Raw genomic sequence first — 26657 nt, 5'->3', positions numbered from 1 at the left:
TTGTGTTCGCCTGAGCCCACGCACTAGCCGTCACGCCCTAGTATTTAGGGATGAGAGCTTTCCACACACCGACCGCCAAAGTCACCCAAGGAAATACGCACCTTCCAAGGTTTGCCCGGGAGGGACGAGCCCCCTGCGCCCCAGAGGAGAGCCACGCTTCCCTCCGGTGAACTGTGAACCCGAACCATCCTTTCTCTGCCTCCGGCCGCCGCGTGTGATCCTGGCCTCGGAGACGGTTTCTGAGAGGTTCTGCTGACTTGGGCTTTGGGGTCATGAATGCCGGCATCGGGCGCGCTCCCGCGGACCCTGTCATCACTTTGTGTTGACCTTGTGCTCTCGGTCCGTCCGGGTGGCTCGCTGCCCATTTCTCTATTGTCTTTCTGTTTTGTTGGGGCCAGTCTGTGTGCTTGTGTTTTGTGAAGCGTGGTGCCCGTTCAGTCCGCGGTGCCCTTGGACGTGCTCGTGCGTCACTCGTGTCACCGCGTCCTGTGGACGATCCGGTGGTATATCTCATTCCTTTATATTCTGGAAGAGTTGATGTAAAATTACCGTTTCTTCCTTAAATGCTCGACAGAATTCACCAGTTTCTGTTATCTGGGGCTGGGGTTTTAATCATGGGAAGGTTTTTCATTACAACTTCAAATTTCTTAAGACATTTAAGGCTATTCTGAGTTTTTATTTCTGTTTCCACTAATTTTAGTGTCTTGTGTTTTTCAAGGAATTTACTCTGTTTTTCTAAGTTATTGGATCTGCGTTCAGATATTTGTGCGGAAGGTTTCCTGCTACTTTTGAGCGTCCGTCGAGTTTTTGGCGAGGTCCCCTTCGCACTCGTGATGTTGCGGATGTGTTTGCTTCTTCTCTTCATTTTTTCTTTTCCAGGTTTTCTAGGTAGAAGCGATTTTGTTCTTTTTGTTTTGTTTTTTAGAACTAACTTTTGGCTTTATTGATTTTTCTGTTTCTTTTGTATTGATTTCTGTTCTCATCATTATTATTTTCTAGTTATTTCAGGCTTAATTTGACACTATTTTCCCAACTATCTTCTTCACCCTGAAGGACTGACTGCATCAGAGCTCCTGTCCCGTGCGCAGGGCTCGGTGCACGGAGTGTGGGTGCCTCTGATTTTCCAGGCGCAGTGGGCAAGCGCCCTGAGCCGCCCGCAGACGGTGGCGTGTGGCCCACGCCTGGGGCAGAGCCGACGTGCGCTTTTGGTGGGTTGGTAGGCACTGGTTTTCGTTGACTCAGCAGCTGACTCCAGCTCACAGAGAGTGAGAAGGCAGGGCGTCGGGCTGTATTTTGGCGTGTGCTTGTCTAGTTAAACTACATCGAAGGAATCCTTGACCCAAGGAAATCATGGCGCAGCGAGCTTGCGAGAAAGGGCGTCCAGCTCCTGTCGACGCCGCATCTCTTTGTTTCGGTCACTTGCGGCTCCAGGTTCCTTTCTTTGAGAGAGAGCGAGCTCCTGCAGGGGCCAGGAGGGCTGGAGGGGTGATCGGCCAGATCCTTTGTCTCGGCCGTTACGAGCGTCCGGATCTTACGTTTGTGAGGGAGCTGAAATACGGGTTTTCACGTCCATTTGGTGGAGCTGGACGCGACACAGGTTTTCCTGGGGACCGGTGCCGACCACTGGAGGGCGGGCTGACGGTGCCGTCAGGCTTAGGGGCTGGTTACAGATTTGCTAGAAAACTAGTGACTTAATTACAGTCCTAATGCACTTGTCAGTAACCTGCCTCACGAGCCCCAAGGACCTCTCCTTGCCTCCGGCCCTGCCGGCTGTCATATATCTGCCATGGCCCCGTCCCCTGTCTCCTTGGAGCATCCTGAGGGCTCTGAAAAGCATCTGGTGCTCAACGCCTGACCTCATCAGCTGAAGGCACGACTAACAGGTTCACACAATAGAGTTTGGCACAGACTCCAGCGGGCCCTGTGCGTGCCATGCAAAGGCCCTGGGGAGGGGGTCGAACTGGGGGGCCCGGTGGGAGGGCCTTGCTTTGGTGAGGCTCCCCACGCAGCCCCTGTGTCTTGAAGTGTGGCCCGTGCCATCTACTTCTCTGTTGTGTAATAAGAACATCTCCTTGTACAGCTTATTTGAAGGCCAGACTTTCGGGGATCCCCGTTATTTCCCTCCACGTCAAAGGCTTCTCTCGTGTGACGCAGGAACGCGGTGTCTGGACTGTCATCACCGTCGCGAGTCTGGCTTGCAGACAACCGACACGCGTGGGGTGCGCCGTGGCGCTTCTGTGTGGCTCACAGGTGGATGAGACGTCCATGGCCAGCGTTCTGCATGCTCTTGCTCACAGACGTGGACGTGTGCCCACCGTGCGTACGCTTCACGTGTACGATCGTCTGTCGCGCTCCGTGGCGCCACGCCCCTTCACGATGCTGGATTTTTTTAAGTTAATAGATTTTATATTTTAGAGCCATTTGGGATTTCCAGAAAAATTGAACAGGAAGTCTGGAGAGTCTCCCCGACTACCCCGCAGCATCCACACCTGCGGTTTCCCCGAGTGTGGCGCGTTGGTTAGAACGGACCGGCCAGTGCCAGTACTTAGGATGAGCTGAAGTCTGACCCGCGAGCTTTCACTGGGGCTGCCGTCCCTGCTGGGACTTTGGGCAGCCGACTCTTAGACAACAGGGGGAGTGGGACGCCAACCCCCCGCGTGGCTGGAAATCTGTGTGTAACGTTTGGCTCCCCCAGAACTTAACCCCTAGCACCTTACCGATCACTGAGTCATTTAACGTGTATTTTGTGTGTTGTATGCGTTATGGACTGAATTCTTGCAATAAAGTCAGCTACAGAAAAGAAAATGCTCTTAAGAAAACCACAAGGGACACAAAGTACATGTACCGTGTTCTGTTGTGTTCGCTGAAAACAGAACACAGGCTGACAGTTGCCGGTCAGTGGACTCACGAGGTTCCGCCCTGTGCTGCTCCAGCGTCAGATCTAGGAAGACACGCACCCGCCATCACAGTATCATACACAGTCAGTTCCTGGCCCCGAAGTCCCCGTGCTTTGCCTGGTGGCCCCGTGCACCACCCCCTCCCCCAGCCCCTGGCCACCACTGACCTTCCCCCGTCTCCATAGTTCTGCCTTTCCAGAAGGTCCGGCCGCTGGACTACAGCACACGGCCTCTCCGGATCGGTGTTTCACTTAGTCCCGCGCGTGTGAGCTTCCTCTGTGTCTTTTCATGGCTCCTTTGTGGTTGGTGCTAAAAGCTCTTCCATCCGGACGGGCCACAGTATCTTTACCCCTCACCTGCTGGAGGACAGCTTGGTTGCTTCCAAGTTGGGCAGGTTTTCGGGTGGTTCGAAGTTTCCGGCTCATTTGTGTCCATACTAAGGAGTGAGACCGTGAGACCATAAGGATGTTCCGTATGGTGACTAACGTCGCGTAATGAAAAACAATAATCATTTTTTTAAAAAGATCTAGTTGGATGCATCACTTGATGTGTAACAAAAAATCAACCCAGTGAAATTTAAAGATCTTTAAAAAAATAAAAAATAAAAAAGGAGCTGGATTTGAAGAGAAACCCAAACAAGCCAGTGTGCTCACGGTGGTGTCTTCCCCAGAGACGACTACCACGAGGACGGCTTCTGCCAGCCATACCGGGGGATCGCGTGCGCACGCTTCATCGGGAACCGGACCATCTACGTGGACTCCCTCCAGATGCAGGGGGAGATTGAAAACCGCATCACAGGTAGGAGCCCCGCGCCATTGTTGTCGGACCGTGAGCGCCCGCCGCCCGCCTCCGCTCCCCTCGTGCATTTATTTCCGATCTCGGACACGGAGTCCCTGTTCTGCGTGTTGTGCGACAGGGTCAGACAGCCCTGTTAGAAGTAGCGGGGACTGGCCCCAGGGTCTGCCCTCCAACGTTCCCGTGTGTGCGTTCCCACGAGCAAGCACACTTACTCAGGCCCACCGCGTGGCTCCAGGGTCCTGACACGTCCCGTCTCATCCCGTCGCCAGGGCCTCCTGCCCCCGGGCAGGCCACACCGCGGGGAGGCCGGCGCCCACCACACTTAATCACCGCACTTCTTTGTTCTGCGTTCCCTGAGTCCTGCCCTCCATAGATCTGAGCTCGGTGAAGAGCTTCACGGGTCTGACTTTGGCTTTGGGGAGAAGGGTTTGCAGTCCGTGGCAGCATCCGGGGACGCTGCCGGGCCGCCGGCGGCCAGCATTCGGGTCCCGTGGACAGTCAGTGTTCAGGGACCTGCTTCACAGCGTGGGAAAGGGGGCGGCCCCCTCGGCAGGCAGTGGCCTGCTCTCTGTCTCTGCAGGGTTCCCGTTTCTGGTCGGCCGGTCGTCCTGCACGCCCTGGCTTTTACGTGGTGATGTGAAGGTTATCTTGGGAGAAATGCTTTGAGAAGTAAGAAAATGAATCCAGCCGAAGCCCCTCTCCACTCTCCTCACAAACACACACACGTTTCCTCTGCAGCCTCCAGACGGCATCGACTTGTCCTTCCAAATCAGGGTCACCTCAGCTGGAGGGTCTAGGGCGATGCCTGTGCAAGGGTCCACCTGGCCCGTGGTTCCCGAGCCCCCTGAGGACAGGGCCAGGTGTCCACGGAGAAGTAGGAGGACAGTGGTCGTCCAAGAGGAGCCCGTTTGAGAACGTGGCTATTTTTGGAAAAGCTTTTCATGCTCTCTAGAGCAGAACTGCTCAAACCTTTTGGGCCACGACATTCAGTGGTTTACGTTAGGGTTTTTTGTGGCTGTACCCGTGACCCAGAGACGTGACACAGGTTCTGGGAACAGCAATCACCCTCGACAGAAGCTCTTGGATTTTTCTCGTCACTTCTCTTTCATTAAGGGAAGAGTCCGTCATGGCCTTAGTAGGAGCCACGCACTCAGACATCCTCCGTCCTAACCGACCTGGGAAGCTGCGGACCTCAGACCGGGCATCCCACTCACTGACGACCCCGGCTCCCAGGCATGAGACTGTCCCTGAGTCACGTCTCCGGGACGGCTGGAAACGCTGAGCACGTCTGTTGTCCGAACAGGCGGACCGCAGCGTTTCGACAAAAGTCTAGAACGAGCATCTCTAGGTGTGAGGACGTGAGAGGAGGTCGGAGTTGACCCGGGCTGACCGGCTTGTGGTTCCGAGGCCGTTGGCTCTGCGGTGTCCTGTCTGGGGCAGGCTTGTCAGAACTCGTCCCAGGACTCTGGGAGCTTCCGGGGGAGAGTCCCAAGACACCTTCAAGGTGACGTGGGGAGTGGACGGAGGCGGGGACATGAGCTGCTGGACCTTCTGGGTACCTAGAGCCGGACGTTGAGAAGTGAGCCCTTGCGGGACTCGTCTGAGGGGGCAAGGGCGGAGCAGAGACCCTCACAGGGGCACACTCTGCTGGTGACTGCCCGGAGCGCAGCGCCAGGTCTGTCTGGCTTCGACCGTCCTTCCGTGCCTGGGGTCCCCACCATAGCACGCCCTCCTGATGGCCCCCAGCTCTGTCGTGGGCCTGACCGGGCCTCACCCCGGGCTCCCGAGCCGTCTCGGAGAGACCCTGCCCGGGGACCTCCCGCCGCTCCCTCAGCATCAGTGTTGGCCGGAAGGGACCGGAAGGAGCAGGGACCGCGTGTTCCTCTCCCGAGCTCCCTCAGACGCTCTGTGTGGGCTTCCGTCCCCCAGGGTGTGGCCTCGACAGGTCACCGCACAGGACCAGACGGGACGAGGGACCCGCCGCCCGTGGTGGGTAACAGGCGGTGCCGGAGCTGGGCTCCCTCGGGCTCATCTGCCCTGGGCCTGGCCGGTTGGCGGAGAGAGGCCGCCCGCAGCGCCGCCTGCTGGCCACACAGGGCGCCACAGCATGGGCCAGTGGCCTGTATCCCGGGGCCTGAGCCCGGCTGCCTGTTTTCTCGCCCGCGGCGCAGGGTGTGGGGCAGGGGCCTCTCTCTCCAGCCGCCGGGTCGCGTCTCAGGAGCAGATCCTTCACCGGCCACAGTGGCTGGGCCTCGGGGCAGCAGGGACGCCAGCCGCCGCCTCCCTCTGAGCCCTGACGGGGCTCCTGCCTCCTGCCCTCCTGCCCCCGCACGGGTTCGCGCTCGGCCCACAGCACCACTGCGTGCTCTCTCCGGGTCACACGCCACGTTTGTTCCTCTCCACTCCATCCCGTGTCCTGCCTCGGAGGACAGCCAGGAGGACCGCCAGCCGCGCGGCTCAGACCCTGGCTACACCTGCTTCTCTGCTCCCTTTATCCCAAAGCACCTCCCTCTGCCCCTCCCTCTGCCCCTCCCAACGCCCTCCCGCCGTCTGGCGGCTCCTCTCTCCCCGGCCTCTCTTGCTGCTGCTTGGTCGCAGCTCTGGTCCCCGAGTGTCCGCCCTGCTGCCGTCCTGCTCGGGGGCACCTTCCACCCCTCCCGCCGCAGCCTCCCCAGGCCGCCCGGTCGGCCACAGTCCCGCAGGACGCCGGGCTCTGTCCTGTGCCCTGTCCGGTCTCTGCTTCTAGACGTCACCCAGGCCCGTTGCTCTAGCAGAGCCCAGTTCCTAGCAGGGCCTTGGGACGTGGCTGTGGGTCTGACCCCCGAATCTTCCTGTGCTGGAAGAAGCATCCAGCCGGGTGAGATCCTGGGCCCGGTTTCCCCTTCTCTTGTTCTGCGTTAGTAAGCCAAGTCCTGGGACTGGGACTTTCCAGCACAGCTGGGCGGTTCCTGCTCACAGGGGCTGCTTTGGTGACAGCCTTTCTGGGTGTGCAGAGGACAGGGCAGAGGGTTGGGGGCCCTGCTGCGAGGGGAAGGGGGGTGCGAGTGGGGGGGGGCGGCGCACCTGCGGCGGTGGGGGCGGGGAGGCTCCGGCGGCGTTCGGGGGCCCGGGAGCAGGCGCCCGCCCCGGCTGACGCCCGTCTCACCCCGCAGCGGCCTTCACCATGATCGGCACGTCCACGCAGCTGTCGGACCGGTGCTCGCAGTTCGCCATTCCGTCTTTCTGCCACTTCGTGTTCCCGCTGTGCGACGCGCGCTCCGGGGCGCCCAAGCCGCGCGAGCTGTGCCGGGACGAGTGCGAGGTGCTGGAGAGCGACCTGTGCCGCCAGGAGTACAGCATCGCGCGCTCCAACCCGCTTATCCTCATGCGGCTGCAGCTGCCCAAGTGCGAGGCGCTGCCCCTGCCCGAGAGCCCGGACGCCGAGAACTGCATGCGCATCGGCATCCCCGCGGAGAGGCTGGGCCGCTGTGAGTCCCGCTTGTCCGCCCTGGCCACGGCCGCGGCCGCTCCAGCCCCGGGTGCCCCCAACCCCCCCCCCCGGCGCACCAAGGGGCTTCCCGCGAGGGCTCTGGGGTCCCTGCGGTGGCGCACGGCGGCTGTGCCCCTGCCGTCTCGGCACTGGCGAGAGTCACTAGGTCACTGGGCTTCAGACTCCGCTTCTGGGGGTTGGGGGCGTCATCTCCGCGTCCGTTAGCAGCCTGAGCAGAGGCCCGGCCGGCCTCCAGACCGCCCGGCGACCCCTGAGCGGCCCTCCTCTCCGACTAGGTCAGGGTTGCTGCCCCTTGCAGGGGACAGAGGGGGGACGAGCCCACCCTCGTCCCAGGCCCTGGACTCCGGCCACTTCTTCGGTGAGGCTGGGGGTTCTCAGAGCCCCGCGGAGCTCCTTGCGGGCAGTCAGAGCCCGATCTCTGGACTCCCGGGGGCGTCCGGATCCAGGCGGCAGGGCTCGCTCCTTACTCTGCGCGTGATAGTAGCCGCAGAAGACGGAGCGTAGGTTAGTGCGTCCGTCTTCAGGAGGGGCTGAGAACGGCGACAGAACTGAGGCAGTGGCATGGCTCCTTGAGGGCTCTGGGTCTCCGCCCTGGACACGGGGGTGCCGGGTGTCCTCCCCAGGCGGCAAAGTGAGCGTGAGGCTGGGGTTGACGTCCTCCTGCAGCGGGGGTGCCTGGAGGGCCCCCGGGGGCTTCCACACTCATGGGGTGACTTCGGATGGGCTTCCTTCTCCACTCGTGTCCCCGGACACCCCCATCCCCCGACTTACCTGGTGGGCCTGCGGCTTTAATGCTGCTGTTTTTGGAAGTCGGATCGTTTGGTCTTCTGGAAGTTCCAGTTCGGGTACGTGCAGGCAAACTGGGGGTGGTGGGCCTTTCTGGAAGGGCTGGGGAGGCAGCTGCCGCTCGCCAGCCGGTGTCCTCACGCGTCTCTCTCCCGCAGACCATCAGTGCTACAACGGCTCGGGCACGGATTACAGAGGCACGGCCAGCACCACCAAGTCGGGCCACCAGTGCCAGCCCTGGGCCCTGCAGCTCCCCCACAGCCACCAGCTGAGCAGCGCAGACTTCCCCGAGCTCGGAGGGGGGCACGCCTACTGCCGCAACCCCGGAGGGCAGATGGAGGGCCCCTGGTGCTTCACGCAGAATAAAAACGTACGCATGGAACTGTGTGACGTTCCCTCTTGTAGTATGTATTCTCTCTCTCTCTTTTTTTTTAAAGCGTTAACTGTTGAGGGCACCTGGGAATGGCTTGGGGTCCCAGGGCGCCTCCCCCACGCGCCGCCCTGATGACCGGCTTTAAATAAAGCCGTTGCCGGTTCTGGACGTAGTACCTGGTCGTTATGGGACATTTTAAATTAGAGAAAGTTCTGGAGCTGTGTGCCCCTCAGCCCAGATTCCACCACGCTGGGGAGACGGCCGATTAGGTCTGGGGGCCCCTCGCCAGGCTTCTCCTAGCGGGTAGCCCTGGGACGGTCAGTTTGGTGCCGGGTTTCTCCACTGATGTCGTCACGTGCTGTGTCCCAGTGTTGGTGGACGGGCGTCCTGCTGCGGCCACAGCCCTCGGCCTGGCACCTGGCCCTGGGGACACGGCACCTCCCGCTGCCCCGGCTCCCACAGGCGGAGCGAGGAACAGCAGAACTTCGGTCTCGTGACCGGTCTCCCTGCCACGTCCTCGTTAAAGTACGGACGGGACAAGAGAGCCGTGGAGGGTCGCACACGTCACGGGCCTCCCTATTTCGGTCTCGAGGCCATGTACGTGTCGCCGGCTCCCACCGGCCTGGGTCCCCGGGAGAAGGTTGGCCGCCTTCTGAGTCGTACGTTCTGGTTCCGGGAGGCAGTGAGTGGCTGCGACATGACCGAGAAGTGACGGATGAGGACAGAGGAAGGGTGAGGCGCGCCGGGCCGCCGTCCGCTCGCCAGCCTCCTCCCGGCGCCCCGGGCCCGGCGCGCCTCCCCCTACAGATGCCGGGCGTGGAAACTGGCATTGCTTCCCTCCTGGGCGTAGAATGGGCAGCTCCAAATCTGCCACTGCTCTGAACGCAGCACAGATCCTGCCACGGGTCTTCGAGAACCTGCGTCCGCTGCAGGACTAACTTTTAAGAATGAGAATGTTGACGGTATCATAAAGCTCTTTTGTGCATTGCTACGGTTCCTAAAAAAAATTTCCTGCAAGGAAGGATGTCCACGATGACCTCCTGGGAAAGAAAGGAAGAAGCTGTAGGACGAGAGCTGGCTTCTCCTGCTTGCTTTTCCTCCCCCGACCCCCTTCTCTCTCTCTGTGAAGGAACGGGCGCGTGTGCACGCGTGTCCGTGTGTGTCAGCACACACGGGCACCTCCTTGTGACGCGTGAAGTTCCAGAGCGAGACACGCCAAACTTTTCGCAGAGATCTCCCATGGTCTGACGAAATGTTAGAACAGAATACGTTTTCACAATGAGCCGGTATTACCTTTGTAATTAAAATTAATCAGAACATTAAAGATACGTATGTTGTTCGATCTGGCCGATCTAGGTACATTGGATATTGCAAAAAACTTTGCATTCCAAGGGCAGAAATGTGAAGCATAGGTACTGTAGGATGGCTTTTAGCAGCTAAGTGAGAAGCTAATTGCCTCCCAGCGGGGTTCGGGTGATGCCCGAGGAACCCCGGTACGGGGAATGGTGTGCAGCCCTCGGCCGATGCCTGGAGCCGTCTGGTCCTCGTGGAACCGAGTCTCAGATGCAGTTTCTGCCACAAAACCAGCGGCCGGCGAGTAGGGAGGATACGACAGCCTTTAAAAAGAACTCGATTTAAAATTCTATCTTAAAGAACTCTGCGACGGAGCTGCTTCTGTGTGTCGGAACAGCCGAACGCCATGTGCTCCTGCTCACCTTAAACGGGACGCAGGAAATCGGGCAAACTCCCCCGTTAACGTGGGCACAGTCTTCGGCCGGTGGGCTGTGAGGACGCAGCCTGTCCTGTGGTACCGTGGTTAACGAGCGTGGTGCCTGTTGGTGATTTCGAAAAGATAACGATCAAGGAAGTGGTCGCACGGATGCTGGACGGTGTTCCCGTCTCTGACCTGGGCCGGGGGTGGCGGGTCATGGAATCTCCCCAGACAGACCGGGGGCTTCTGGAACATCTGCCCCGAGGGTGGGGTCGGGGGAGTTCTTGGGTTTCATTTGGTTCTCGCTGTAGCGGGGTGCGGGGTGGGGAGTGGCGTGGGGCTCATGGGACGGACAGACAGACTCAGGGTTGGGGACGGTGCTGCAGCCCAGCGTGCCCCCTGGGCCTGTCTGGAATCCCGTAGAGGGAGGCAGAGCGTCGCGTCTCGCTCTGAAAACCATGGAGGTAACCGGAAGCCTCGCTGGACCTTTGACCTCCGAGTTTCCCAGCACGCTTGGGGCCCCGCGGCGTCCTGCCTTGGGTCAGGCCCACTGGCCAGCGGTGCTCTTTCAGATCAGATGCACTTTACTTAGTATCTTCAACGATATGTGTTCATTAGACACAAAATGTGGAAAATCCTAAAGTGCTGCAGGCGGGCTCATTTCTCATCCCAGGACCTTGCTTGTTACTACTACAAGAGCCCTAGCATTCACGGCTCTTCTGAGCCGCGTACTCCCGCTTGAGTCCTTGGGGCAGCTTTGGATAGCGTCGCCCGAGCGAGCAGGGGTGCGTGACCCATTCCAGGGCTCGGCACGTCCCTTCCCTTCGTGCAGCTCATGGCACCGCCCCCTTGTGCTTGCGTCTTGCAGCTGGGGGCGGGAGTGGGCTGGCGGGAACTCGGAGCTGGGCGGGGGATGGTTTCTAAGAACCCGTGGCCCCGGCTGTCCGCAGGTCCCCAGGACGGCAGCAGGATGGGGCTTCTGTACATCCTGGTCCCGAGCATCGCCGTTCCCTTGGCCATCGCCTGCCTCTTCTTCCTGGTCTGCGCGTGCCGGAATAAGCAGAAGGCTTCTGCGTCTACACCGCAGCGGCGGCAGCTGATGGCCTCGCCCAGCCAGGACGTGGAGATGCCTCTCATCACCCAGCACAAGCAGGTCTCCTCCGCCTCCTGGCCCAGCCTTGGCCTGGAGATGGCTTGCCCCCGACGTTCGGGTTTTTGGCTTACTCCATACACGACCCACCACCATCCTGAATTGCCCTGTATTTCCCCGCATGTCCTCTAAGACGTGTCAGGACATTTGTGTCCTTAGGAAGGAAGTGGTAGGCGTGTTGGAATCCTGCCACCCTGGAGTCTAGGCTTCTCCCTCCGCTCAGACGGGTGCAGTAGCCAGAAGGCGCCGTCCTGCACCTGTCTGCAGGGCTGCCACTCTCCCCACTGGAGAACCAAGGGGAAAGGGCTCTGACCGGTCCACCGCATGGGGGTCCGGCTGGCTCTGACAAGGGACGGGGGCCTGTTTTCTGGTCCGTTTGGAGTTGGGTTGGTTTTGTTTCGCTTTGATTTCCGGGGAAGGGTTGAAGTGCACCTTTGGCGTGGAGGTAGGACACCCCCGTTCCCCCGCCCTGAGAGCTCTTCGGACTGCGAGACCCCCCCGAGATACAGCTCAGGGGAGTCTGACCCGGCCTGCCTGGGCCTCCACGTTACTTGTACGCTCTGGGGGGACGTCACTCCCGTCCGGGCTCTGAAGGGGGTCATCAAGGCAGTTGGAGGAGCGTGCACTCGGCTCAGAAGCCAGCAGTCGCTGTGTGTTTGCTGGAGCCCGGGGGCGGGGGAGGAGCAGGTCAGCACCCCCCACCCCGCCCGTGGGGTGTCTGTCATATGAATCTAACCAAGAAGAAGCAGGGAGGGGCCCACGGAGGGACGGCGGGAAGCAGCCTGGGCTCCAAGAGTGATAGAAATCGTGGGACGTGCACGGCAGGGTTCCGGGGAGACAGGCCGGGGGTCGCGTGACGAGCAGTGGGCCTGGGCCCTGGCGGCCACAGATCAGGGAGCCTGGGGGGTTCTGGGGGGCGACGCAGCTGGGAGAGTCCCTTGGTGCCTCTGGGACGGTGGCGCCCACTTGGCTGTGCGTGTGCATGTGTGTGCATGCGTGTGGTGTGAGTGCGAGTGCACGTGCGAGTGTGCGTGTGAGTGTGCGTGTGCGCGTGTGCTGTGACAGGCGTGACAGGTGTGCACACGCCCTGCACTGGCGTCCCTGGACGTTGGGGGAGGGCCGACTTTGCGTCCTGGCTGGGGCCGGTTGACGTGTTTCCTCCCGGAGCCGCGCGCTGAAGAGCAGAGAGTGGGTGTGGTCAGGCGGGGCCTGGGGCGGGCGGGACTGGGGTCCTCTGCGGGGCTCCCCTGCCCCAGCTGCCCGGCTTGTCCTTCCTGTTGTGGGAACAGAAGTGGTTCACGGGGGCTTTTCTCATTGGCAGGCCAAGCTCAAGGAGATCAGCTTGTCGTCGGTGAGGTTCATGGAGGAGCTCGGGGAGGACCGGTTCGGGAAGGTCTACAAGGGCCACCTGTTTGGCCCGGCCCCGGGGGAGCAGAGCCAGGCCGTGGCCATCAAGACGCTGAAGGACAAGGCGGACGGCCCGCTGCGGGAGGAGTTCCGGCACGAGGCCCTGCTGCGGGCGCGGCTCCAGCACGCCAACATCGTCTGCCTGCTGGGGGTGGTGACCAAGGACCAGCCCCTCAGCATGGTGTTCAGCTACTGCCCGCACGGGGACCTGCACGAGTTCCTGGTCATGCGCTCGCCGCACTCGGACCTGGGCAGCACGGACGACGACCGCACGGTGAGGTCCGCCCTGGAGCCCCCCGACTTCGTGCACGTTGTGGCGCAGGTGGCCTCGGGCATGGAGTACTTGTCCAGCCACCACGTGGTGCACAAGGACCTGGCCACCCGCAACGTCCTCGTGTACGACAAGCTGAGCGTGAAGGTCTCGGACCTGGGGCTGTTCCGCGAGGTGTACTCGGCCGACTACTGCCGGCTGACGGGCGGCGCGCTGCTGCCCGTGCGCTGGATGTCCCCCGAGGCCCTCGCGCACGGCAAGTTCTCCGTGGACTCGGACATCTGGTCCTACGGCGTGCTGCTGTGGGAGGTCTTCAGCTACGGCCTGCAGCCCTACTGCGGCCACTCCAACCAGGACGTGGTGGACATGGTGCGCGGCCGGCAGGTGCTGCCTTGCCCCGACGACTGCCCGGCCTGGGTGTACGCCCTGATGGTCGAGTGCTGGCACGAGGTCCCCAGCCGGCGGCCCCGCTTCAAGGACATCCACAGCAGGCTTCGCGCCTGGGGCAGCCTGTCCGCGTACAACAGCTCGGCACAGACCTCGGGGGCCAGCAACGCCACGCAGACCAGCTCCCTGAGCACCAGCCCCGTCAGCAACGTCAGCAACACACGCTACGGGGGCCCCAAGCAGAAGGCCCAGGCCTTCCCGCAGCCGCCCTTCCTGCCCATGAAAGGCCAGATCAGGCCCATGGTGCCCCCTCCCCAGCTCTACATCCCCGTCAACGGGTACCAGCCGGTGCCAGCCTACGGGGCCTACCTGCCCAACTTCTACCCCGTCCAGATCCCCGTGCCCATGGCGCCGCCGCATGTGCCCGCCCCGGTGGCCCCAAAGCCCGGCTCCCACCACAGCGGCAGCGGCTCCACCAGCACGGGCTACGTGACCACGGCGCCCTCCAACACGTCCATGGCAGACAGGGCGGCCCTGCTCGCGGAGGCCACGGAGGACACGCCGAACGCCCCCGGAGATGCGGCCCAGACCCCCGGGCAGGAAGCGGAGGAGGAGGAGGAGGACCGCTCCGTCCCCGAGACCGAGCTGCTGGGGGACAATGACACTCTGCAGGTGGACGAGGCCGAGGTCCCCCCGGGCAGCCTGAGGGGCACGGGGCCACCGGGCACCCCGGGGGAGGCTTGAGGCCCAGGCACGGGGTCGGGAGCGCCGGTTTGCCATCTCCCGGCGCGACCTCTGCTCCCCACCCGCCGTGTCCTCCTGTGTGCAGAGCAGCTGCTCCCGCCCCCGGCGGCCAGAAGGTCTTTGAGCTGGGCACGTCTGACGGAGCGGGGGTGGTGGCCCGGCAGGACACACAGTGACACGTACGCGGCCGGCTGTCCCTGAGGGAGGTGGTGCCCCTCTGGGCTTCCGGGCGGCTGGCCTGTTCCTCCCGCCGCCCCCGCCGGTGACTGTCTCCCACCACCGTCGCCGCCCAGGACTGGTGGGAACGGGCAGCTGCCGCCCGCCAGGGTCCCAAGAGTACGGGGCTTCCGGGGCGGGGGCTCTCTGTGCCTCTATGAAAATGTGCCTTAAAAGAAAAGAGCCAGTGCGGTTTTGTATTTTGGGGAAATGATTGTGATTATCCTGCATGTGTATCTGGCCCCTTCTCTGGAGTCGGGGGGAGGCGTGCTTGGGTTTGGAGTGTTAGGGGCACCGTTGTACACGGGGATTCCGTTCCGCAGACTCGCGTACAGACCTGAAGTGTAATTTATATGGCTGCGTCCGCCGTTTTCGCTGAAGTACTGTGAGCTCAGTGATTTACGTGCCGACGTGCCGCACTCTGGGACGCCTCCCGACTGCATTTTGTCTGCCTGTGTTCGCCCCGATGCAGGCGAGGTCCGTTCGTTCAGGCGGGAGAGAAGGCTCACAGGCCGCACACCGTACACCCCACTTGTAACCCCCACACCTGGTGTATCCAATAAAGTGAAGCACGACTTCCAGCCAGCTCTGCGGGGGTGAGGGCGTCCGGCAGCCGGAGTTCCTCAAGAGGCCGGGGGACGGCGAGGGCTGAGGGCTGGCCCTGGGGTGAGCTCGCTGGGAATTGGTATCGGGTGCGCGGGCCGCGGGACCCCCTTCCGCTCTGCTCCCGGGCAGGTGGGGGGTGCAGGGTGCCAGTGTCCACAGCCCTGGGCAAGCCACCCGAGCCCAGAACAGACGATCCTCACCTTGGAGGACCTCAGGTCGTGCAGAACCTCAGGCTCAGGGCTGCCCCATGTCTGGTCTTTACTCCCCAGATGTGCTTCTCCAAAATAACCGCAAAAGGTTTGTCTTCAACGTTCCTTTCCCTGTGGGCAGTGACGGTTTTCCCCTCACGTTCGCTGGAAACGGCCAGGCAGGCGTGGGGCCAGCTCACCTGCTCGTGCAGGACGCAGTAACTGGGGACACAGAGAACTGAGGCATTTGCTGGACTGACCACGTGCCTCCCTCCCTGCAAACCGTGCATTTCCCCTCACGTTTGGGGTCTCAGCCTCACGGGGGCAGCAGGAAGACATGTGCGCAGCTTTGATTCTGATGGGGGCAAGAAGGCAGTCTCACCCAGGGTTAGCTGTGCAGGGCCGCGGGGTCCTTCGGGGGAGGGCAGCGGAGCTGGGCGTGCGTCCGGCCTCTCTCCAGGGTCCTGGGGTCTACAGGCCGCGGACCAGGCTGCAATTCTGACGAAGGCCACTAGAGGCCACTAGAAAACAAGGTAATTAGTCCACGGAGCTCGGCTCTTCCTCTGCCTGCAAGTAATTGCAGTTTGCCCCAGGGTCAAAGGGCAGGGCACCCTGCACCCATTTAGGTGTGGGGGCCATACGCGGAAATACCAGTCAGTGGAGGCGCTTCTCCAGGCCTGGGCCGGCTCCCTCCTGCAGGGGTGGGTTACGAGAGGTGGGGTCCCCGGGGCGGGGGTTTTCTCCCTCTCCCGGCGGCCACCCCCGGGTCGTGGCGACTTCCTGGGCTCTGCTGGGCAGCTTCTTCCTTCGGGAGCCACCGGGGCGCGCCGCAGACAGCAGAGCGGAGGGGGGGCCGTTTCCCCTGAGACGCCCACCGTGACCCTCCCGAACGGATTTGACGACCTCTATTGAATCGTGCGTCAGGACAGACGGCGGCGAGGACCCCGGAATGGACGTCACACGGCCCTTTGCTCAGGTCACGTAAGGCGCTGTTCCAGCAAACAGCGAGCAAGTCGGCAGAAAGGACCGCGCGGGTTCAGGAAAATACCAAGCATCTTCCTAGAACCCCTCTCCCCGGTTCTCGAATCAAAGTAGCTGCTGCTCCCCCCACACCCCCCACCCCAAAACAGAGCTCGCTGGCGCACCCTCTGTCTCTCTCACACACACTCTAAGGAGTTTTTTGCTCATTGTCTGCTTCGCTTCCTAACAACCCTCACGGCGAATTTCTGATACGTGAAGTTCCCTGCTTCTGGGCTTTTTCTCTTCTTTCGGTGCTAAGTTATTGCGAGTGCGACTGTAGCGTCACCGTGAACATCGCTGTGCCCGAAACCGTGACCTGCGCCATGGCTGGCGCAGAGAACACCAGAGGCGGGGCTGCCCGTGCCCCCCCACGCCCCTCCCCCGTGCCCCCCCACGCCCCTCCCCCCGTGCCCCCACGCCCCTCCCCCCACACCCCTCCCCCTTCCCCGTGTTCTTTTTTTGACGCTCCAGACCTGTCTGTCCTGATGCCCTCGTGCTTCCTTCTAACCCACCAGTCGTCTCCTCCAAGTATCCGTGCCTCACGCGGACGCGGGGGAGCAGAGCTGCACTTGTCACCGGGAACTCCTCGCTCTGTCCTTGACCCGGGCCGGAAGCCGCCATCACACGAGGCTCCGTGGCCACACATCTTGGTGAGGTCTGTCTGAATTCCGGTGCACGAGCGTGTTGGAAAACCAGCCCAGGATAAACGCCATGAAATGGAAGGATGGAGATTTTCCCGACGACCTCTCCGGGCCAAAGAGGAGTGTCCGTGCGAGCCCCGTCCGGATGCAGAAGTAGACGCCGGTGTCGTGCGGGATGAAGGCTCACGGCGCGTGCCGGTTCCTTCAGACGCTGACCGGCAGAGACTCGTGTCGCCGAAGGACGGGTCCCCCTGCCCGGACACGGCCAGAAGGGTCCGCCCTCGGCACACCCAGCCCTCCCCCGAGGAAGGTGAAGCGAGTTGCCTCTGGTCAAAAAGATGGTTAAAAACACAGAGAAACGGAAGAGGTCGCTGTGGGTGTTAAACGTGGCGGGACCTAAAGTCCGAAGTACTCGGAGATGATGCGGGGCTCCCTGAGAAGCCAAGGAGGCCACCGCTGTTCACACACCAGCAGGGCAGGTAAAACACCAGCAACCGCTCCCGTAGCGGGGTGTCCCGGCATCTTCTAGAATCCGAGAGAGCGAGTCGGAAACACGTGAGCAACGCGGGAGCGTTCGCGGAGCGCGATCCCCGGGCTGAACCAGGGCACGAGAATTCGGCTCCCTGTGGGCACGTTTCTCGGGGACATTTCCGGATCATCGATCACGTCCTTGACAACAAAGTCAACCGGAATAAAAGCCGGGAGGTAGAGACGTCACCGGCCCTCGCCGCTGACCGTAATCCGGGGGACAGACGGCCCTCGTCCTGTGGGTAGGGATGATGGAGAGGGGACTGCTCCTCGCCCCCGGGGGGATCCGACCCACCGCACACGGAGAGCCACGTGCCCTGCGTGCGAGCTGCCGGCAGCGGGTGGCCTCCCCCACCGGTTTCACTGTGTCGCCAGGGAAGAAGGAATGAGGTTTCGAAACACCCATATGCCCAGGGAGCTCGGGGGGTTTCTTTCTCCCTCACGTCCAAGTGTAACTGTGGGTCCCAGTGAACTTTTTTTTTTTTCTTAAGATTTTATTTATTTATTTGACAGAGAGACATCACAAGTAGGCAGAGAGGCAGGCAGAGAGAGAGAGGGAGAAGCAGGCTCCCCTCTGAGCAGAGAGCCCGATGTGGGGCTCGATCCCAGGACCCTGAGATCATGACCGGAGCTGAAGGCAGAGGCTTAACGACGGAGCCACCCAGGCGCCCCGAGACCCTGTCACTGGACACAGCAGTGGTGGCACTGCTGTCCTCTTGCTTCCCTTTTGACGCAGCCCATGTCCCGGGGACGCTTGAGAGGAAGGGCAGCTCCTCCCCACCTCTCCCGCGGGAAAGACCCGGGAATCGGTGGAAAGGTGACCCACCTGACGACGGGTCCGAGGCCAAGGAGATGGGGGGCCCGGGAGCTGCCCGCTCCTTGCACAAACACCGAGATCCCAGGGAGGGAGCAGGAGCAGGTTCCGCTGACCCCGCAGTCAAGAAGTGGCCTCACCCTCCCTCTCTCTCTCTCGGTAACAAATTTCCTGGCATCGTTTTCGTGTTGGACATTTTATGAGGCGCCCGGTGCAGAGCCACTTGGACGAAACTGCGCAGGAGCACCGTGTCCTGCACTGCACTGTCCTGGAGGAGCTCCGTCCCGGCTGGGTGAAGTCAGACCTTCCTTTCTGACGATCCGTGGTTTCTTCTCTTTCCTTTCCCCGCTCGGCTCAAATCGGCCCAAAGGTTCCGTTCCTCGCCGTGTTTACTAGGAGGCCAGCGGCACGGGGTGGGACGCGGACAGACGGCAACACGGCTGGAGCCCCGCAGAGAAGCTGCCCCCGCCACCTTCTCTAACTGCATTCTCAGCCGGTCCCCAGCTCGCAGCAGGGGATACGGAGGCCCAGGGGATGGCCCGTGCGTGGCGACGGGAGCAGGAGGGCTCCGCGGCCAGGCCAGGGTTCCCACCTGGGGACACTCCAGTGCCTGCACCTGCCATGGGCCCTTCCCACCAGGAGGTGCAGCCGTGGCCCGGGATGGTGGCCGTGGGAAGGCCAGGACAGGGCCTCAAAGTCCCGTGCGTGGTGTGTGCGGCTGGGGAACTCCTCCTGGGGTAGAACCTGAAGACTTGGGGGGTTACTCCTTCTGGGAGCGGGGCGTGGAGACGGGTGTGGGCTGTCCTCCTGGGGAGGTCCCTCGTGGGTCCCTGGGGATGACTGGCCCCAATCCGATCTGCCCCAGGGCCACTGTACACGGTGCGGGACGGTGCCTCCCACAGGACGGGTCCACGCACGGGTTGGAGGGGGCCCAGGGCTGAAGGGAGATGTGCCCGAGAGATGAGCCAGGATCGCTCCGCCACAGCTGTGCAGGCCTGTGCGAAGCGGTTTTCGTCCTTGCGTCCCGACAGGGGACCTCCCAGTGCCGCCAGCAGGATGGTGAACCAGCGGCAGCCCCCACACAGGGAGTTGTGCTTGCACTGAAAATCTCACACACACACCCGCGCACGCGGGTCTCCAGAACACACAGAGCAGAGGAGACCACACGGAAACGGTGCATACGGTTGGGCTCTGTGTGATGTCCCGGGACAGGAAATCGCCGTCTGTCGGGACCGGCAGCCTCCCTGGGCTTGTCTGGAACCGGGGGGCGGGGTCGGAGGGGCCGGGGGCGGTGCAGGCGGAGCCTTCCGCGAGGGACGGCCACGGTCTGGATGTGGGGGTGGTGGTTGCACGAGCGTCCACGTTCAAGTCACCGAATGACAGGCTTGCAATGGACACCAGCCACGCTCTTTAAGTCACCCCCGGACAAAGGAGTGCTTATTTCTGAAGACCAGAGCGCCTCCAGTGCTCTCCGACACAGATGCCAACACTTGGAAATCACACGAGCTCAGGCCAGTCCGTGACGTTAAAATGTCATTTACAAAAGTCTCTGCAGGTCGCGGAGACGGAGAGACGGTTTCTTCGTCAGGCTTGCGGAGGGGGTGAGGGGTCAGGTCGTGAGGGACAGGGCAGGTGACCCCAGCCTCAACCACCCGCACAACGCTGGCAAGTGTGTGAGTGTCTCAAGCCCCGTCCACCCCCGAGTCACGGGCCACACGGGCGAGGATGGCGGCCACAGCCACTGTCCGGCTGGGCCATGGGACGGCAGAGAAGGCCAGGCTGGACCTGCCCATGACGGGGTGGGAGGGGCAGCAAGGGGCCCCGTCCTGCCTCTGAGGCTCCCCCACCCTGACCCTCCGTGTGGGTCTGCGCAGCCGCAGGACCACACCAGGCCTTGTGGGGACCTGCACCGGACGCCCCTGTCTCTGCTGAGGTGAGCACACCCGTGTCCCCCACATGGGGGGAAGCGTCTGGATGGGACGGCGAGTGGCGAGGTTGGAGCTGTGGGGTCGGCCCCTGCGGCCGGGCTCTCCCGAGGGCTGTCCCTCCCGCGGCTCTGACGACCGTCCCCGGCTTCCTGTGGAGCCCGCCGGGCCGACTCGGTCTCTCATGGTCACATGTGCCCTCGCTCGGCCCCGGGCTCCCTGGCCGCTCCCTCCCAGGGCGGAAGGATGCCGGTTGGATGTTCAGCCGGAGACGCTGAGCAGGGCCGGGGCAGGAGTGGCCGGAGCAGAGACGCCGGGAGCCTCCAGCACGTTCCAAGCCCGGCCAGACAGCATGTGAGTGCGGCTTAGAAGCAGAAGCGGCCGGAGACGAAGCCCACGAGCCGTCCGCGGATGGGCCCTGCAGGTGCGGGGTGTCCAGGGCGGCCGGCGGAGGCCACGGGGCAACGGTGCTGATCGCTTGCGGCCGAGGTCACCGGCCGTCCCGCAGCGTCTGCACAGGACACTCGAGCCGGGAGGCGAGAGCAGACGGGAGCAGAGGAAGCAGTGGCCCTGCGAGGGCGACCCCGGGGACGTGCCCTGACCTGGCTCGCCGGGTCCATGCCGCGCGGACTCTCGTGTGGAATTACAACCCTCCGTGTCTCCTCCGGGTTCTGCGATGGCCTCGTCTTCTCTTACCTTCCGCCCAGCCCCGTTTCCGAGCATCCTGGGGCTGTGGGAGCTGAGTCTTTAACCTGTGAAGCCGGGCAGGACACACGATCGATCCCACCAAGCGTGTGTCTCTCAAGAGACTGGATCGGCCGGTTTGCCGGTCCCTTACTTAGACCCGCGAGTTCTCCGTTGGCTGAGCGGCCTCTTCTCCGCGCTTCTCTCTCGCCGTAGCGTCCGTCCGCTCGGGCCTGTCCTCCAGGCTCCTGCTCTTCTCCTTGCCCCTCGTGAGGCTCAGCCCCGCAGCCCCGGCCCCCAGCCCCACCCCGGCAGGGTTTTCTCACCCGTTCTGGGGGCCGGACCCCACTTCCCAGAGTGTGCAGTGGATCGGGTCCCTTTCCTGCTCAAGGCTCCTCGTGACCCCCCATCGCCCCGGGACGAGGGCAAACAGCCCAGCCGGGTTCACACCAAAACCCCACCTAAGCTGGTCTGGTTTCCTGCTCCGCGTGCCCGAGGGTGGTCCCCAGATGCCCCCCACGTGCCCCTCTGGTGAGCTGGGGGGGCCAAGGCCTCCCTCTCTCGCGGCAGGAGGAGCCAAGCCCTCCCCGGACCCAAGAGTCCCATAATTCCTTCCAAAGCTTTCCGTTTGCTTTTCACGTTTAGGTCTCCCCTCCATAGTGTGCGTGTGGTGTGAGGTAGGGCGAGAACGGTGCCCCTGGTCTGCGGGACAGCCCGTTACGGAGCTGACCGTCCTCTGCTCGTGCAACGCCACTTCAGACGACCCATGGAGTCTGATTCCGGACGGTGTCGTCCCCCGCGGATTGGTGAGGTCGCGTTTTCAGAACAAATGCTTCTTGGAAGCCCGCCACACTCTGTTCTTAAGCTTCCGTTTTGCATGTTCTGTGGAGCCCGTGTGCGAACACACGGCAGGTGCAGTCAGCCCTTGTGCGAGGGGGTAGCCTCGTGAGCGGTAGAGGGGCCTGTGGACCCCACAACCCCGCTATTTGCCCTCGGCTGACAGTGATCTCAGAAGGCGTTCCGACTCCTGGGGCCGCCCTCCTAGGGAACCCATCAGCAAATACCTGATTGATAAGCAGTTAACTTTTATCTGCAAAAATGAGATTTTTTTCCTCAAAACGTAAGGCACGGCGATGCAGGTGTTTTGGAGTTCTGTCCTCTGTCCTGCCGCTTATCCATTTACTTTCCTTTCCGGACTCCCTAGCGGTTCCTGAGTCCTGAAAAGGAAGCCTGTGAGGTTCTGGACGGTCGAGCCGTGGTCCCTCTTCAGAACGCACGTGGGACTCACTGCGGTGAGGTGGACGACGCATCTCGGGTCCGTTTTATTTCCCGAGATAAGGTGTCCTTGAGGAAAACGGCTGTTTCTCCTTTTCTTATTTTGTACTTTTTGAGAATGAGATGTGGACAGACCCTTGGGGCGCCCGCCGCACTCACACCTTCCCCTCTTTCTGGGCGTGGACAGGACCTGCCGCTTCCTTAAACCCATGCGGGCGGCCAAGGCAGCGGCATGTTGTTCTGGGACCGGGGGCACGGCTGAGTGGGATCCTGTCGCGGTGGCCTTGCCCTCTCTCTCCACTGCCGGCTTTGAAGAAGCAAGCTGCCGTGACTCTTCCGGCCGCCAGCAAGCTAACAGCCACCCGAGGCACCCTCCCGCCACGCCTCCGACAGGGACCCAAGCAGGGTCAGCGTCCTCGCCAGAGCCCATGTGACCCCGGACGATGACCCGGCTCAGAGCGCCTGCAGTCCGGGCCGGAGGAAGTGCGAGATGATAGCCCGTGTTCTGTACGCCCCGTGGTGTGTGCGGGCTGGTGTGTAGCCCTAGGAGGCTACAGTAACGCACGCAGTAACACACACAGTAACGCACAGAGTAACACACGGATAACGTGGAAGTCGCTCTCCGGCCAGCGCGCACGTGTGGGAGGATGGCCAGCGGTGGCCAGCGGGTCCACGGGGCCGGACGTATGCAGACGAGCGACGGGAGAATGTTGATGTTACGTCTCTCCCCGCGCAAACCGGGTTCCAAGTCGCACAGTGGTCCCTCCTTGCCCTGCCTCCGTCCCATGTGCCCCTGAGCTCTGTGAGCTGCGGAGCTGGGGCCACGGCTTGGGGAGGGGCCGGCCGCCAGCTCCCGGAACCCCCATGTAGCGGGGCCTGGCACCCAGCGGGCTCCGTAGGCGGTTGTTGCAGAAAGAGTGGCCGGAAGCCGGCTGTCCCCTCTGTGCTCTGCCTCGGGCTCTGGGGTGAGCGCGCTGCCTGGGCACCTGCGGACCCATCCCGGCGGCCCCTCAGGCACGTGGTGGGCAACCTGCGGTGCCGTCGCCCGGGACCCCAGGGATGGAGGGGCCGAGCTCGGGCCAGGCTTCCTGGACTGAAGACATTTACACGCGCGCGTGCACACACCTGCGCACACACCTGCTCACGTACGGAGTTTTACTGAAAGGACGAGCCTCCTCTCTCGTCTGCGCGATCAGTTCCCTCCCTGCAAAGGGAACCGGGTTGGGGGCCCGACGGCAGCGGAGGTGGTCGGGCCGTGGCTGCAGGTCGGGCCGTGGCTGCAGGTCGGGCCGTGGCTGCAGGTCCGGCCCTGCCGCGGCCGCCTCTGCGGGGCCCCTTGGAACGTCCACAGGGACGCCCGGCGTCCTCGGCCCCGCAGAGCTTATTTTCCCACAACTAACGCAGACGGCGCTCCCGTCACCGCCGATTCTTCGTCTGAGAATCATCTAGTGTGAGGAGAAGCGCCTGCGCAGGCTTGATTTCCGATGGGGATTCCGGCGGGGCGGGGCGGGGCGGGGCGGGGCGGGGCTGCGCGGGGCGGGGAGGGGCGGGGAGGGGCGGGGCGGGGCTGCGCGGGGAGGGAAGGGGCGGGGTGGGGCGGGGCGGGGCGGGGCGGGGCTGCGCGGGGCGGGGAGGGGCGGGGCTGCGCGGGGAGGGAAGGGGCGGGGCTGCGCGGGGCGGGGAGGGGCGGGGCTGCGCGGGGCGGGGAGGGGCGGGGCTGCGCGGGGCGGGAAGGGGCGGGGCGGGGATGGACGGGGCGGGGCGGGGAGGGGCGGGGCTGCGCGGGGCGGGGAGGGGCGGGGCTGCGCGGGGCGGGGAGGGGCGGGGCTACGCGGGGCGGGAAGGGTCGGGGAGGGGCGGGGCGGGGAGGGACGGGGCTGCGCGGGGCGGGGCGGGGCTGAGCGGGGCGGGGCGGGGCGGGACTGCGCGGGGAGGGAAGGGGCGGGGCTGCGCGGGGCGGGGAGGGGCGGGGCTACGCGGGGCGGGAAGGGTCGGGGAGGGGCGGGGCGGGGAGGGACGGGGCGGGGCGGGGAGGGACGGGCCTGCGCGGCTCCCGGCGCATCTTTTCCCTCCGCAGGAACCAGGGAACCCGCCGCGTGAGCTCGATTTGCATTTGCGGAGCGTTGACCTCGGGACGCCACGGGACGTACCTCGCCTCCTTAACCCCATCAGGGCCCGGGGAGGGTCGTGCTATTCTTACTCCGCTCACAAAGCCGCAGATCCAGAGCCGGAAATCACCCGCATGGAAGGGAAGGGCCGGGGTAGCGCTCGGTCCGCGACCCGCGACCCCGCATCCAGCTCTCGAAGGCTAGACGGAGGCAGAGAGCCCCCCGGACAACCCCCCTATTTCTGCAGGTTCCTGCGGATCGTCAACAACCGCGAGCCACGCAGCCACGGAGATGAGCTCGAGCCTCCTTTGGGACAGGGCGATCTCAGCAACGGCGTGACCCGGGGTCCCCATGGCACCGATGTCCACACCCGGGGGCCCCATCTCCCCCTGTTGTGCGAGGAAGGTGGGAGCCATGGGGCAGCCCGGAGGCGGGGGCCGGGGACTCTGGGGGGCCACGAGGTGCATTGGGTGGGCTTGGGGGAAAGAGGGAGGACCGGGGTCACGGGGGTCCCCGCTGTTCAGATGACTTCTGCGCCACTTGGAGAATCAGCCCTCGGGCACCCCAGATGAAGCGGGCCCCAGCCAAACGAGCTAAGCCGGCGGGATGTGAAACGTCAGTTGCTCTGCCTCCCGTCGGGGCTGGCGGACAGAGACCTGAGCTCTGGCTTCCGGAGGGCTCCGGGGAGAAGGGTTGGCTCGTGGGGAGAAAACCGGAGAAAGCCAAAGACAGACCCTCCCGCAAAGCTCCGGGCAGAGAGAGCCTTTCCTAAGTCACCCGCTTCGGGAGGTTGGGGCGGCTGAGAAGGCGACACCAGCCGCTCCCCCTTTGGGCATCCCAGAGCCCCCGACCTCGGGCGCACGCCGACCCGCCTGCGGGGAGATGGAGTCCTGTCCCCGAAGCCCCCGAGCTCGCTGGCACTGCCGCAGGCCGTGCGGTACTGACCAGACGGACGCAGCACGTTGAGTTACACTCAACGTAAAACCACAGGTTGTCGTTTGCACGAAGAAGTACGCGTGGAGGCCGCAGGGACTCGAGAGCCACTCGCCAGGCCTGGGGCCAGAGGCCTGGCCGGGAAGCCTTCACCCGTGTCTCGGGCGGACGAGTGCGGGTCGCAGCCTTCTGTGAGAGCCGGGGTTTTCGTCACTTAGCGACCGAAGGGTCCAAGTGGCCCTGCTGAGTGACCTCAAACCCTGCGCTGGCTTCCCCCGATGGGCGCCCGGCGCTCCCTTCTCACAGAGCCTTTCCAGAAGTCTCCGTGTCAGTGACACACGGCAGGGTCCCCCCCCCCCCCCCCCCCCCGCCTTTATCGGGCCGACGGAAGGGAAGGCCTGTGGCGCCGGCGTCCGGCGGTCCGTATTCGAGAGTCCTCACTGGGGTGGATGCGTTAGAGCTCGGGTGGGTCTGCCGGTGCAGCCCAAGGGCGAACAGACCCGTCTCCTTCCGTGGCTTCCAGGCCTCCTCCTAGACGCTTACTGGGCAGGGGAAGCAAGGGTCCTTGCTTGCTCGTGGGCGGGGACAGTCCGAACACGGTGGAATCCGTGAACCCTTCATCCTGCTGCTTTCTGGGAAGTAGACGGAGACTTACAGAGTTTGTTTTCAGTACTTAGCCAGTGCCCTGTGGGCAAACGTTTAATACCGAGCCGGGCAGCCGTGCGAGGGGCTGAGAACGCAGCCTCCAGACCCAGAGACCGTGTTTTCTAGAAGCTACCGACCCCAGGGCAGGCCGTCCGGCCCAGGAGCACAGACAGGAGGAAAGCCAGTGCGGTGGAGCGCAGGCTGGGGGTCGCGGGACAGCAGGGCTGACACCCGCCGCGGGGGTTGGAACCGGCCTCCCCGGGACGGGGACTTCCCTGGGTGGGCAAGGCCGGCGCGGCGTTGGGGGCCCCGGGGAGGTTCCCAGGCCGGAGGGGGGAAGACAACGGGGGGTCACCTGACAGAAGACAGCCCGGCCGAGAGGGTAGGTCTGGAGGAGGGGCGCGGGGCCTTGGGGGGCCTGCAGGGCCGGGCGGGAGCTGTGCGTCCCTCACAGCCCGGGAGGGTCCCACGTCATCAGCGACGCCGGCGTGGACACCCTCCCACCCGGAGGCGCTGGGACGTTGGCCACGAATCCGTGCTCCAGGAGAGCCCCCGGGAGGGCTCCCCGGTCACCTCCTCCCGGGCTGACAAAGGAGTCGCCTCCCATTTTGCTGCTTGTCTCTGATTTAAATTAATAGAAAAAGGGGTTTGGGCGGCTTCCTTGCCAAGGTGTGTGACACCAGGTGTGAGTCTGCGGGGGCCGCGAGCACTGTGGCTGCGGCTGCCGCCCAGGCCTTTCTATCCCAGCGCGACGGAGCCCGGGGTCTGAGGTCAGTGTAGACCCCGTTCCTCCTCCTGGGCTCGCAGACCGGCGGCCTCTCCCCGTCCCCGCGGGTCCTTCCTTCCAGTCCCTCGTGTACTCATCCCCCCTCGTAAAAGGTCCGCCCACGGGCCTCGCTGTGACGTAACTGCTCTCCGGAAGGATCCGTCTCCAGACAGAGTCCCGATCCACCGCGCTAGGGGTCAGGGCCGCAGCACGGGGATTGGAGAGGCAGGGGCCCTTCAACCCGTAAGACGCCGCTCAAGGAAACGCTTTTTCCGAGATGTTACTGCACGAGGA

At 63.4% G+C, this 26657-nt stretch overlaps 1 protein-coding gene across 3 annotated transcripts in view; it reads left to right on the top strand.

The window, feature by feature from the left end:
• The window catches only part of ROR2 (receptor tyrosine kinase like orphan receptor 2), a 156784-nt gene extending 142566 nt beyond the window's left edge, over positions 1 to 14218 (top strand). For 2 of the 3 annotated variants that reach the window (XM_032306330.1, XM_032306329.1), the window contains exons 5-9: positions 3568 to 3695; positions 6848 to 7162; positions 8130 to 8375; positions 11006 to 11208; positions 12527 to 14218. In XM_032306330.1, the coding sequence (XP_032162221.1) occupies positions 3568 to 3695; positions 6848 to 7162; positions 8130 to 8375; positions 11006 to 11208; positions 12527 to 14014 (2380 nt within the window). In that variant the 3' untranslated portion in view covers positions 14015 to 14218. The remainder of the gene's footprint in view (positions 1 to 3567; positions 3696 to 6847; positions 7163 to 8129; positions 8376 to 11005; positions 11209 to 12526) is intronic. The other variant, XR_004277238.1, reaches the window with a different exon arrangement.
• The last annotated feature ends 12439 nt before the right edge of the window (positions 14219 to 26657 follow it).

This window comes from Mustela erminea, chromosome 12 (assembly GCF_009829155.1).
Source record: "Mustela erminea isolate mMusErm1 chromosome 12, mMusErm1.Pri, whole genome shotgun sequence".
NCBI lineage: Eukaryota > Metazoa > Chordata > Mammalia > Carnivora > Mustelidae > Mustela > Mustela erminea.
The sequence above is the reverse complement of the archived record's forward strand: the minus strand, read 5'-3'. Positions and strand labels throughout refer to the sequence as shown.